The sequence below is a fragment of the Artibeus jamaicensis genome, unplaced genomic scaffold (genome assembly GCF_021234435.1).
Source record: "Artibeus jamaicensis isolate MK-2021 breed Jamaican fruit bat unplaced genomic scaffold, CSHL_Jam_final scaffold_1964, whole genome shotgun sequence".
NCBI lineage: Eukaryota > Metazoa > Chordata > Mammalia > Chiroptera > Phyllostomidae > Artibeus > Artibeus jamaicensis.
Genome location: NW_026522030.1, coordinates 63110798 through 63125333, shown reverse-complemented (window position 1 = coordinate 63125333; position 14536 = coordinate 63110798). Strand labels below are relative to the sequence as shown.

Genomic DNA, 14536 nt, shown 5'->3' with positions numbered 1-14536 from the left:
TTTGTATAACAAAAACATACTGGCCACCAGTACGTAATTGTTGAAATTGGGTGATGATTATTCTCTTTATTAGGAGGTTTTTTCCTTAAAATTTTCCATTACAAAAGTTTTTAAACTGCAAAAAAATGTATAAAATGGTTAATCACAGAAGTGAAGTTAATCATGAATTATTAACATTTAACTCCCAAATACATTGATTTTGGCTTAAATATCTAAAATATTTAATGGCAAAACTATATATATAGTTAACAAAACCAAAATAGTTATAGCACACTTTTATTTCATGGTATGTAAATCATATAAAGCAAATAACCAAAAACACCTAAGACATTTGAACTTTAAAACTACTAAAAACAACACTGTTTCTTTTTCAATATCTACCACTTCGTCTTGGGCAAAGCTTTTTTTCTCTATGTAGGCTGTAGGCTATGTAAAAGGGCATGCCATTTGTGAAATAATTAAAAGAAACTGAGAACAAGGGGACAGTGACCAGAGGGGAGAGGGAAGGGAATTTAAGGGGAAAAAAGGGAAGGGATTTGGAGGAACAAATAGGAAGGACACAGGGATGAGAACTAAGGGGGGAGGAAATGGGAGGGAGGTGGGGAGCAAGGGGCGGGGGAAGCTGGGATGGGAGAAATAGACAGAAAACTGTACTTGAAAAATAAGTAAATAAAAATTAAAAAAAAGAAACTGATATTCTATATATTCTCTATTTTTGGGGTTTAAATTTAAACCCAAATTTCAAAATAAATTTCAAATTGAGAGAAAAATCCTATGGGGGAAAAGGTAGTTATAACTCTCATCTAATAAAAAAGACAGTTTTTTATTAAATGGGGTAAACTGACTTAACAATTTCTTCATATTCAACTGACTAGCTATTCTGCCAATCTGATTTCTTCAAGATAGCCAATAATGCTATCTTGCAAATGTTTTTCGCAAGCAAAAATGTTTCTGCTAGCAAAATGTTTTTTCTGTCTGAATATTTACCCATTCAGTGTCATGGTCAACATCCACTCCCTCTCAATATTTCCTCTCTCAAAAGATTCACAAATGTACGAAATGCCCCACTGAACAGGGGGCCTAATCAATGCACTTCATGGCTTTAGATTGTTGAATGCTTCTTGCACAGAATCAACTTAAGCTCTGAGTATATACTTCTAACTTTCAAATTTATCAAACAGAAAGAAAAATAATATTTCTTTTCTAATCCTTATAATTTTATCTTTTAACATACTGGAGAAAATAATTATTAGTATTAAATAGATGATAAAGCTAATAAATAAAAGAGGATCCTATCTCTATTTCCACATAGGCTACAGTCCTACGTGACTCCTATTACCTTCTTCAGCTAGTTCTATTCCATATCAATGCCTTATTTAAGTTCAGTTAATTTTCTTTGTAGCCTATTTGCTTCCTTTAAGGATCACTATTTTACTTATTTCTGAAAAAACAGCACTTCTCCCCTATTCATCATTACTTGACACATACCTGTACCCTACCAGAAACATCAGTCAGATGCCTACACCATTGACAAATACTAAAACAAGCCAATGAAGAGGCTGCACACATTTTTGGAGATCACTAAACATGGGTAAAATGCCTTTATAAATGATTTAGGGACCTTTTGTGGGCAATGGTCTAGAGTGATAATGATAGAGTCAGAAATGAGTTCAAGTGGTTACCACTTGAACTCATTTCTGACTCTAAATTCTATTGTGATCTACATTCAAGTTATAAAATGTAGGAGGAACAGTGGCTTTTCCTAACAAATTTGATTTAACTACAGAAAGGGAGAAAGTAGAAGGGGAATAAGCATCAACAGATAAACAATTGAAGGGACATTAACTAGAACAGATAAGTATCAAAATAAGTACCTCATTACTAATGAGGTAACAGACTTCAGCAAAGTAAAATGAGTCTTGCTCCTTCTGAGTAGTTTTCCACTTCCTGCTCTGGTACAATAAATTTTTCCTTAAAAATTGTAAGTAACTAATTGCATATGCTATAAAAAAGGCTCAAAAATAAGACTGGAATTTTAGAAAACCACTAAGGATGATACTAACAGGATATATTCACACCTTTCAAACAGATCATTTGTTTGCAGCATAGTTTCTAGTGTTGACTGAAAACGCAGATATAAAAACAAGAAACTAACATCATGAGTGGAATCACTAAATGGAAATTAACTATTTAGCAAAAAAAAATTTATTCAAATAAATGGCAACTTCTAGTGAAAGATGGCATATTGAATGTACCCATTAATACTGACTCAAGACCCAAACATGACTAAGATGTAAATAAAAGGTAGTAAGGAGTGTAAGCCCATAAAAACAAAGAATGAAAGAGGAGGCAAAAGCTATAAAACCTAGACACTAGCAAGTTAACAGTTAAGTGGAAACTGATTGGAAAAGCTAAATTTTCTCAAGCCAGCAGTGTGGAAAGCTCAGAAGCCACCTGATTTATACTGCAAAACACCCAAACTGCCCAGAAATGGTCAGCACCAGGTGTTCTGGAAGTAGAGAAAGGGGCTGAAACAGTTGAAAGTCTTCCTCCCTGACTCCGCCCAGCCAGGTAACGCTCCTCTCCCACACAAACAGAAGATTAAGGCTTTTCTTCTGGAGAGAATAAAACAAAGAGAATCTGGGCACTAAGCCTAAGTGAGTGTAGAACCTTTATGCTGAAAAAAGGAAAAATAAGTTAAATACTAATTATTGAGATAAACCCACCTACTTTACCACTCAGCTCTCAAAATGCTGGCCACTTGGCCTTACCTGTTCAGGCAGTAAATCAGAAAAGTAATTTTGGGGAGTCCAACTACTACCCCAAGAGAAAAGATGTAAAGATAATGACATTTAGGGGTTCCAAAGGAAACAGTTCAGTAATGTCTAAAGTTAATAAGACCTACACAAGTGCAGTTTTCATTTCATTTTTTGTTTCCTAATCTTATCTGTAAGTTCCCAATCAAATATTACCAGCTATATGAAGACAGAAAGTCTCTAATATAAAGGATACTGGCCAAAATAAAGTGGAAAAGCATAACATGAAGACACCCATTTACTATTTAAGTAAAAATAAGACAAAAGATACAAGACAATAAAATAATTAACACCATGGACAGTACTAAAGAAATTTTTTGGAGGGAAAAAGAACTCCTAGAACTAAAATTATTGGAAAAAGAAAACTTTAGGTTTAAAGACAAAATTGAAAATACCTCCCAGAAAGCACAGTAAAAACACGCAGAAATGAAATACAGGAGTTAAGATAAAAAAAATTAGACAATCAGCCCTGGCTGGTGTAGCTCAGTGGATTGAGGGCGGGCCTGTGAAGCAAAGGGTCACGGGTTCAATTCCCAGTCAGGGCACATGCCTGGGTTGCAGGCCAGGTCCCCAGTGGGGGGCACATGAGAGGCAACCGCACACTGATGTTTCTCTCCCACTCCTTCTCCTTCCCATCCCCTCTCTCTAAAAATAAATAAATAAAATATTTTTTTAAAATTAGACAATCATGCCAGGAGATTCAACACCCAATTAAAGGAGTTCCAAGAAGAGAAATTATACTTTAAAAAAGTAGGAAGAAAATTATCAATATCATCAGTGAAATAAATAAGAAAATTTCTAAGAACTAAAGGGCACAGCTTCCAGATTGAAAGCACCTACCAAATGCCCAGTTTCATTCATGAAAACAGACTCTCACAAATGATCATGAAATTTCAGAATATTGATTTTAAAAGCTTTGAGGGTTAAGAAGTACATTATATAAAGGAATAAAAAATTAGAAAGACATAGCAGCATAGCTCTTAACAGTAATACTAGAGATCCAAACATAATGGGCAATGCTATCAATAACCTGAGGAAAAATTATTTCTGGACAAATTATCTTTCAAGGTCTAAAAAATTTCCTGCCTATAGACCTTCTCAGGAAGCTACTGCAGGACACTCCATTAAAAAAAAAAGGGGGGACAATAATCCAAGACAGGTAATTCTAGAGAAGAGGAATCCGATAATAAAGACAAAAGGGAATCTCTATGATGAGGGTAGAGAGAGGGTGGAAGTCAGCAGTGTTGTAGAGGGCCTAGTCTAACGCTCATTTACGTTACAGTATATGGTAGAGGGCTCTGCAAGGCATTGCTGTAAGCAGATGACACATTAAATATCTAATATGAATAAACTATTGAGTAATTTGTTACGGAAGAGTTTGGGTATAAACTCATTTTTAAAAAACTAAGCACATTAAAAGGACAGTACAATTAATTTAATAAAAAATATGAGCAGGAACATAAATGTAATCGTGTTACATGGTTCAGTCCTTGATAGTATTTAAAAATTTGTGATACTCTGAATTCTAATCTAACCCAAATTACGAATAATTATGTTTGAAGAATGAAGAGACGGGAGGTTTATTTTTGTTGTGTTAGACATGAAGGTAGGGAGTATCTGAAAAAGCTAAAGACTCTCATTGCCCACACTTTTAGGTAAATGGATAATACTAATAACACCTAAAACTACAAAGATCAAGAAGTAGCAATATAAGAATATACTTAAACACATATACATAAATATATATTCTTCTGGATTTTATTCTGTATACATGTATTAAAATTTTAAAGTGTTCAACTACTTCAATTGTTTTAAAGTTCCTTTCAGTAGATCTAGGAACTAATGAGACACTAACAATTACTGGCTTTTGTTCCCCATAGGAGTTTTTTAGCTTGTTAAGTACAGGGATGGTGAAAGGACAGGTAGTTGTTTCACATTTTCTATATTAAGATAAAACAGTATTAAAAGAAAAAAGGCAATCAAAATATCCTCAATAATCTCTAATGTTCTAGTCTCCCATTGAGATTAACATACTCTCTCTCTTTTAATTGTTCTTTGCAAGATTTTATTTATTTATCTTTAGAGGGGAAGGAGAGAGGGAGAGAAACATCAATGTATGGTTGCCTCTAGTGCATCCCCTGCTGGAAAATGGCCTGCAGGGGACTCACTTGCAACCCAGGCATGTTCCCTGACTGGGAAATTGAACTGCGATCACATACGCTCTTTTGTATCAGGCCTGCAATATGAAAACCACATGCATCCCGATCTTACTTTGGTCCTTCCCTGTGCTTTTATTACCAGATGAAAGCAAGACTTCTAAAGCAGTAAGGTTTTATAATCAAGATAGTGAAAATATTTTCAGAGGTACATTTTGAACATCCAAATGCAGTAAAAGAATAATAATAATAATAATCTCTTTAGTTAGTTGTGTAGATTCAAAATTTCTTATCTCTGAACCAGATTCTAATTTGACAGTCTTCATTTTTTAAAACTGACACTTAAAAGTTGATTAATGAAGAAATCTGTAAAACTTCACTATAAAACCAGAGATTAGTTTTAAGACATAAAAACCAGTTATCATGAAAAATATTTTGAAGCACATTTATGAGAAAAAATTTTTTTCTTGCATTATTATTTTTGGGAGGACATTTCAATGGCAAAAATGGTCAAAATAATTATTTCTTTGAATCTATATCCATATAAAGAAAGCACTTCTTCAGTTTTCTAGCACTTTAAATTCAATACACAGCTCAACTTGTTATATTTTCTTTTAAAACACCAAATTTTGAGCTATTAAGCCTCAACAGTTATATATTAAATATTTTTCTTAATTAATAGCCTTGTGTAGTATTGGTAGCTCTGCTGATTTTTAAAAAGTACATACTTTGAACAATGTATGGTATCAGATGAATACCAGATAGGATGATTACTTTAATTTACATAAACTTCTAATCACTATGTTGTACACCCAAAACTAGTATAATTTTTATATCAACTATAATAAAAATATCAAAGAACCGTAAAGTAATACCAGATTTTAAAAAATTACATATTTTAAAATTCCTTATTATATATGCCAATCCTGCACACTGAAATACTAAAAGTTAACTGAATTCACCATATATTTCCACATATACAAATGGGAATATACCAAGTCTTTCTTTCGGTAATGTTTATATAATACTTAGAAGATAAACTGTATGACAAACTAGAATCTCCTTGCTCAAATGTTTCAACATTTCCTTAATCTTTAGCATTTCATCCCAATAAAGAAAGAAAAGCATTTGCTTTTCCCTTTTTAAGCTATCATATTGAGAAACTAAACAGATTTTTTTCTAAATGATTTTTTTCCCAATATCTAAGAGCCAGGATACAAAAATTTGAAAATTCTGTTAATATTTTGGTTAATGCATTTCTATTTTTTCTTTTTTAGGAAGTCAAATGTAATTTCACTGAAAAGAATTATTCTTTTATTCCAGTGGATATCAATAAAAATGTTACTATACTTGATCTCAGTTATAGCAAAATTACTCTGAATACTATGGACACAAGTGTTCTACAGATCTATTGTTTATTCACTGAGCTCTATTTCATTGAGAACAATGTCATCATCTTATGTAATAATAGTTGTGGTAACCTCTCCAACCTAAAAATTTTAAATATCTGTAGAAATTCCATTCATGTAATTCAACAGGGTGCATTTATAGGTTTAAATAAACTAAAACAGTTATATCTCTGCCAAAACAAAATAGTACAACTAAATCCTAATATATCTGTGCCCCTCGAAAACCTGAAACTTCTGAATCTGCAAGACAATTTGATGAGCTATTTAGATAGACCACCATTGTTTCATCTGGAACTAATCATTTTAGATGGAAATCCATGGAACTGCTCTTGTACTCTATTAAATTTGCAGAACTGGTTAAACACATCAAATATGACACTAGGTAAGCAATCATAATATTTCCTATGCTGTACTTTACATCCCTGTGACTATTCTGTAAATACCAATTTGTATTTTTAAGTATATTTTATTGATTATTCTATTACAGTTGTCCCATTTTCTCCCCTTTAACCCCTTCTGCCTCACACCCCCACACTAGCATTCCTCTCCCTTTGAATACTTCTTTCCAGCCCCTTCTTGTCTGCAAGGTTTCCTTTGAGAAATCAGCTGATAGTCTTATGGAAACTCCTTTGTAGATAACTGTCTCCTTTTCTCTTACTGCTTTTAAGATTCTCTCATCTTTAATCTTGGGTAATGTAATTATGATATGCTTTGCTGTGTTTTTCCTTGGGTCCAATTACTTTGGACTCTCTGGGCTTCCTGGACTTGCATGTCTATTTCCTTAATCAAGTTAGGGAAATTTTTTCATTATTTTTTCAAATAGATTTCCAATTTCTTTCTCTTTCTCTCCTCCTTCCACTATCCCTATTATATAGGGAGCTGTGTGAATGTTGGCATACTTGAAGTTGTCCATGAGGCTTCTTACACTCTCCTCATTTTTTTTTGGATTCTTTCTTGTTCTTGCTGTTCTGATTGGTTGTTTTTTGCTTCCTTATATTCCAAGTTGCTGGTATGGTCCTTGGCTTTATCCACTCTCCTTTGATTCCCTGTAAATTGTTCATTACAATTAGTGTATCTTGTTTCTGACTGGATCTATTTTATGCTTTTGAGTCCTCAGTAAGTTCCTTGAGCATCCTTATAACCAATGTCTTTAACTCTGCTTTTCTCCACTTTGTTTAGTTTTTTCTGAAGTTTTGATCTGTTCTTTCATTTGGGCCATGTTTCTTTGTGTCCTCATTTTGGCAGCTTCCCTGTGTTTCTTTGTATTAGGTAGAGCATTTTGTCTCCCAGGCTTGATAAAGTGGCTTAATGTAGCAGGTGTCCTGTAGGGCCCAGTGGCACAGCCTCCTGTATCATCTGAGTACTCAAGGTGTTTCCACTGTGTGAGTTGTGTACATCCTTCGGTTTTAGTTGAATCTTAATTGCTGCTGGCACATCTGAAGTCAGCCACCATCTGTGTTCTGTCCTGGGTCACACCATTAGCTAGAAAGCAATCTGCAGATGGCTGCTACTTGTGCTGGACTTGTAGGTGCCCAGGTGAGGCCATGTGGTGGACCAACATCAGCTGCTGCTAGTGCCAGGCCTAGGGCAACTTAGTGAGAGGTATGGGGCTTGCTAAAGCCAGATGATGCTTGTTTGAGAGAATGTAGGAAAATCTGAAGCACAGGTCAAGATGAGCCATTCATATTGAAAAGCCACCATTGGAAGGAAACAGCTTCAGTGGACCTAAAAGTCGGGTGGGACAGGGCCTCAGGGAATCATCAACATGGGCAAACAGTGTAAGCCAGGTTGACGGAGTCTCAGATATGGTGCCTGCCTGCTGGCTAAGTTCGAGGAGGTCTCAGAAAAAGAATGGCTTCTGCCAGCACTGTCTGAAAGAAAACTTCTTCCCAGCTCTTGCTTTGATTCCAGATCATTTACTTCCTCCTGATATGTCTCTGATGCCTTTCAATCTGCTCACCCAGCACTGTAGCTCAGAGGGAGTGATTTCAATTGAGTCTTTGCATGGGCCCTTTAAGAGAAACTGTCTGGGATTCTAGCAGTTTCTGTCTTCCACAGTCTCAATCCCTGCTGGTTTTTACAGCCAGAAGTTATGCAGATTTACCTTCCTGGCACTGGAAACCTGGGCTGGGGGGCCTTGTGTGGAGCTGGGACTCCTCACTCCTGAGATATCCCTCCTTCTTATCAGCCACCATGGGTGGTACACCAGGCTGTTCCATGTTTCTTCCCCTCCTATAAGTCTTGATATGGCTTCTTTTTTAATTCTGTAGTGGTAGGACTTTCATTCAGCCCAACTTCTGATGGTTCTAAATATGGCTGTTAATAGGTTAGTTATAATTTTGATGTGGTTGTGCAAAGAGGTGAGACATGTTTACCTACGCCACCATCTTAACCAGAAGGGTCATTTCATTTTTAAAGGAAACTACTGCTGCTTAAGGGAAACAGGAAGAAACACCAAAAAGTAATTATTGAATAGATTCTCTCCCTTTGCCTTTCCAGGAAAAAAAGAGAGAATATAAGAAATTTGTGTTCTACATATGTAAAATGATATTGTCCTTCACATATTGTTTCCATTTTTAATACTTGAGAATAATTTTTTTCAAGTACTTGCTTTTCTTAGGATATCCTGCCAGAGAGTAGGTGAAAACAGGTACCCTTTGTTAACTGCAAATTATGCTCTGCCTGAGATCCAAAGTTTTCCAGCACAATCTTATTCATAACATCTTTACTAACATAAACTAAATAATAAACAGATACTGCACTTCAACTACATTTATAAAATAACTTTATAAACAGGAATGTGCATCTTTTCTTTGTGTTGCTAGGCAATATAAGAGTTACTTTCTTACAGTATCTAATAATCACATGTCAAAAAAGTCTGTAAAAAATAAGTATAAAATGTTAACCATAATAATTTTATTTTCCATAATAAATCTGTATTCCTTTTGATTTACTAGAAAATGAGAAGATCACCACATGCAGCTACCCAGATATCCTGAAGTGCTGCAGTATCAAAACAGTACCTTATAATACTGAATGCTACTCAACATTTCCTTTATCTATAATGGAGGACCTTTATCTTAATTTCCAGTCCATTCACAATTCAACATTTAATAGCTCCTTGAAGAACTTAAGCAAATCAGGTAATGTATTGGTTTTGAATATTAATGTAGCTGTAGCATACTAAATAAATGAAGGTAGTGCTGATTATTTTTCTACATATTAAGTTACTAAAAACAATGTAGAAGTACAATTCCTCATCTCAACAAAAGATTTACAAAATACTTGGTTTTCAAACTGGGCTTTGCTAGTTACCAGCAAAATGCTACTAGGCAAATTATTTAACTTCTCACCCTTAATTTTAACTAGTCAAGTCTCAGATCTTAACAAGTATAAAGAAACAATGTTCCTAGGTGAAGATATAAATGATACCTGCAAAGACAGGATTTATTTAGAAAAAAGGTATTCTTTCACCACTGTATGAAATATATTTATATTGTAGTTTTAGTAACTTTCACTTAAGGAAAATTATAAGGTACATTCATTTCTAATACCAATATTTGGGAGTTATTAGCATATGTCATTTTTTTTGTCAATTTAACAAAATGTCTCCCCTCTCTCATTCTCCCTCTCTCCCCCATTTAAGAACATGAACCTCCTGGAAAAAGCTGGGCTTTTCTTGTTGGTGTTGTAATAGTTCTACTGATGACTTCACTCCTCATTTTTATTGCTATCAAATGCCCAATATGGTATAACTTTCTGCTTAGTTACAATCATCATCGCCTGGAAGAGCATCAAGCAGAAACCTATGAAGATGATTTTATTGAAAATTCAAGTTCTCTTTCACAGATACCAGATCCAAGCTCCGAAGATATTACAGTAACATTTGAACAACTAAATTCATTTACAGTAGATGATGATGGGTTTATTGAAGACAAATATATAGATAATTATGAATCATGTGAAGAAAATTAACTTCAATGTTTGATACTTAAAAAAATGTTATCAATTCACTCATAGTTTAAACATGGAGATTTTCACATATAACATATCAAACTATAGCTAGTAGACCTTCATATTAATTGCAACATTCATAAATATCATAAAATTATGTTTTTCTAGTTGTTATTGAGAAAGTCCAAATAAAGTGACTGACACTTCTCAGTATCTAACAGTGACAATACTAACATTACTATTGTCAGTACTCAGGAGACCATGAATACTAGTAAAATAATGCCTAAAATAAATTTTCATCAGTTAAAATAAAATGTTTCTCATACTACGTGATATTTGATATAATTGAATTAGAATAAGGAACAGAGATAGCTCAAATTGACAATATGCTTGGATTGACTTTTTTATGTTCAGAGAATGAATTCACAGAATGAAAAAACATTTTTTTTCTGAATTAGCTTCCTGAATTAGCACAATAAATTTCCTGAAAATTTAGTAGCAATTTAAAGCACAAAATAATCCCCAATAAATTACTACTGATTTGGGTTATAAAGAAACATTGTCAACATAATGCAGAACTGTCACAACTGAATAGTACTGTGGCTTCCTAAGTGGGTATCATAATTATCTATAAATCTCATTTTTTAAAAATACATATCTCTGCCTCTCTTTGGGTGATTTCTATTCAAATGAGTCTGTTCCACAACTAAGAAATCTTCGATGGTCCATGAACAGTTGCTTGGGATTCTGAAGATGAAGGAATTTTTCCCAAATTGTTTTCTAGAACATTAATTTCCAGAAGGACATTCAGAAGTATTTATAGGGGTGAAAAGATACCTGATCAAATTACTATAGAATTATTATAGGAAATAGTGGGTCTAAACAAACTGAAACAAGATTCTTTACTATAAGACTTATCTGAAAGTTTACTAAGCCTAACTATTCTCTACTCTTCAAAAGCAAAGTATCAAGAATTTTCTAACCTTACCTGACAACCAAATTCTTTCTTTGAGGGATGCCTACTAAGAGCTCATAGCACAATAAGGGTCCAAAGAATATAGTTCGGAAAACAATGGCCTTAAGACTATTATGGAAGAGTCTAAAAGTGAATTATTTGTGAATTCCTTACAATCAATTGTCTGTAATCATAATTTTATTAAATTAATGCAAATAGTGACATTAAAAACTGGAACAAAATTGATCATATGTGGGAAAGTTAAATGTATTTATCTATATTTTTTGTAAGAGAATTTCTTTAAAACAGTGAACTATATTTATGGGTGAAATGATATTTTAGATTTTCATCATAAAACAAAAAAGGGAACAATGACTAAAGGTGTGGATGGAATAGGGTTGGATATGAACTAATGGAGCTAGAACATGGGTATGTAGGATTATACTACATTTTACTTTTGAGTGTGTTCAAATTTCTCTATAATACAGTTTTTTAAATGTTTACCTACTTGGTACTTTTTTAAGGAAAAAAGAGACTAAAATAATGTAGATATATTTTATCACATTCTTCAGAATAGTCATTTTAAGGGTCATATCAATACTAAATTCAGTTCAAATGTGTACTGGGGAAAATAAAAACTGTTTAGGATGATATACCTGTGAAATAGAAAAACAAAGTCATTTATCACTCATATTTGCTTGTGCTTATCGAAACTTGTTTTCAATAATATAAGTACTTTACATGTAATATTTCCTAACAGATATTAACAATTATAGGTCATTGTTTGCTATCTCAATTATGAGATAACTGAAACATAGGCATCTTTTCCTGAATAATCTATCATTTTACCAAAATATTTCATAATTTAAGAGGCAAATATTAATATTTGAGGAACAGAGTAAAATGAAATATAATTATAAATCAGCAAAGACTAAATTAACCTCTTATATTCAAGAGCCTCATATAAATGAGTATTGGGCATTGGATAAATATCTAACTAAACAAAATAAATAAATGGGTTTAAATTTTAATTACATATGTTTTTAAAAGATAACTGATTTTGACTAATACCAAACTAGAAAAGTATAGACATCATAACTAGAAGAGAATCTTCAGTTCATGCAGCTTTGTGAAGCTGAATTAAAGCCAAGTGTCTAAGTATTTTAGTAATATAGCAAGGCTATATATCATAACAAACTTATATTCAATAGGTATTCTATAATAAACCAGATGGTCATACCACATTAAATGGTGGCACTAAAAGAGAACAGAATGAAAACAGAAGTTTCTTACACCTGTCTTTATTAGTATGGCATTTCCTGCTCCCTTTGAATGAGCAGTGTCAAGGTAGATGCTTGTGTAACTGAGATTTTGCTTATCCAATTAACACATAAAATAAATCTATGCTCCTGATGAATATAAAAGTAAACATCATAAAAATAACTTCTGTTGTTAATTTAAATTTCTTCTTAAAAAGGTCAGGAGAACACATTTCACTAAGCCTCAGACATTAAGTTTGAAACTGCTGACATTTTCAGAACTATAATATTTTAACAACTTTTTCTTTAACCAAATGAACCAAATAGATGTAAAAACCTATGACATTATTAAACTTATAAACTGTGATTTATTATATTGGATGAAATATCTATGAAACATGTACATATAATATTTACAAATCAGACCTGGGTATTATACAACTTTGTAGTAAATGATGAAATAAATAAGGACCTAAATGTTATAAATGCTACGAGGTCTTCAATGGGGTATGGCTTATTATTTCTTATTCTTTAGGTGCCTAGGAGAATATATACAATAAATGATAAGCATTTACACTAAATTGTTTAAAACCAGAAAGACAACTACAACAAAAAGGAACGTTTTCAAGTAAAAAGCTTATTCACCATAAATATGGAATTTTCTTTGTAAAAGGGAAGAAACTTCTAGTATGTGTTAAGGCAGCATTGTACAGCAGCATCGAATGATAACTGAAGAGCGATTTCTCTGTTTTTTATCAACACAAGAATTATATTGACCTTTCAAATGTTCTATCATTATATTTTAACATCCTATTCTTCATCAAATATTTACTGTACTCAAAGAGGTGACATTACAGTATATTTGGTGTTACAGAATTTGGGCATTTTTGGTTAATTATCCTTGCTCTCAAAGAGATTATTGTTGATAAATTTGGGGGACAAATATATGTAACATATATATGTACAAAATAGCTCATCTGCCCTGGCTGGTGTGCCTCAGTGGATTGAGCACCAGCCTGTGGGCCAGAAGTTCACTGGCTAAATTCCATTATCAGGGCACATGTCTGAGTTGCAGGCCAGGTGCCCTGTAGAGGGTGTGCAAGAAGCAACCGATCAATGTCTCTCTTGCACATTGGTATTTCTCCCTCCTTTCCCTCTTCCTAAAAACATAGTAAAATCTTTTTAAAAAAGTAGATGAAGAAATTTATGTTAACTATTGCTATTGTCTGAATGTTTGCATCCTTCCAAAATTCATGTTAAATCCTAATCCCCTACGGTAATGGTATTATTGAGTGGGACCTTTGGGAGGTGATTAGATCATAAGAAGAGAGCCCTCATGAATAAGATCAGTGCCCTTAAAAAAGATCTCAGGGAGCTCCCTGGACACTTCTGAAATTTGAAGACATAGGCAAGAAGGCACCAGGTATGAACCAGGAAGAGGGTCTTTACCAGAAAGGAACCATACTGCCTTGATCTTAGACTTCCCAGCCTCCAGAACTGTAAATAATAAACTGCTGCTGTTGTAAGATACCCAGTCTATAAGGAAGATGGCGGTGAAATAGGTGGGAAACAAACTCACTTACTCTGGCACCCAACTCAGACACTTGGCTGATCTTCGAAAAAACAAAGTGAACAGCCAAAAGAATCTTAGCTGACATGAGGTCTGGAAGCCAGAGTACACAGGATCCTTCAAAATGGGCAGTAAGGAGGTTTTCTAGGTAGAAGGGGAAAGTCCCCAGGCACAGAGCCATTACCAGCTGCTGAGGTGCCAGCATTTGTGGATAGCACAGGGAGACAGAGCAGCCTAAGTAGCTCCAGCGCCCCAAGTGGGGGGGAAATCTCCAAATCTATCCAGAGTGACTTAGACACACAAAATCATCAGGGAGAAACAGGCTACACACACAGCTAGCAGCACACCCTAGCAGTGGCTGTGGAGGCCTACTGGGATAGCTCCAGACAGTGGGAGCGATACTGCACCTGGAGCTGG

General features: G+C 34.0%; 2 protein-coding genes across 4 annotated transcripts in view; one reads left to right on the top strand and one right to left on the bottom strand.

Moving 5' to 3' along the window:
* IFT74 (intraflagellar transport 74) overlaps window positions 1-14536 on the bottom strand; it is a 142908-nt gene that overhangs the window by 74998 nt on the left and 53374 nt on the right. The window lies entirely within an intron of this gene.
* On the top strand, window positions 4967-13734 carry LRRC19 (leucine rich repeat containing 19). The gene is made up of 4 exons (XM_037145415.2): window positions 4967-5140; window positions 6250-6763; window positions 9339-9524; window positions 10028-13734. The coding sequence occupies exons 1-4, from the start codon at window positions 5060-5062 to the stop codon at window positions 10354-10356; spliced, it is 1110 nt and encodes a 369-aa protein (XP_037001310.2). The 5' UTR covers window positions 4967-5059; the 3' UTR covers window positions 10357-13734.

Coding starts and splice junctions, on each gene's coding strand:
- LRRC19 (XM_037145415.2), top strand. CDS start 5,060: ATGAAAACCACATGCATCCCGATCTTACTTTGGTCCTTCCCTGTGCTT. Junction 5,141..6,249: donor AAAGCAAGACTTCTAAAGCA/GTAAGGTTTTAT, acceptor TTTCTTTTTTAG/GAAGTCAAATGTAATTTCAC. Junction 9,525..10,027: donor GAAGAACTTAAGCAAATCAG/GTAATGTATTGG, acceptor CCCCCATTTAAG/AACATGAACCTCCTGGAAAA.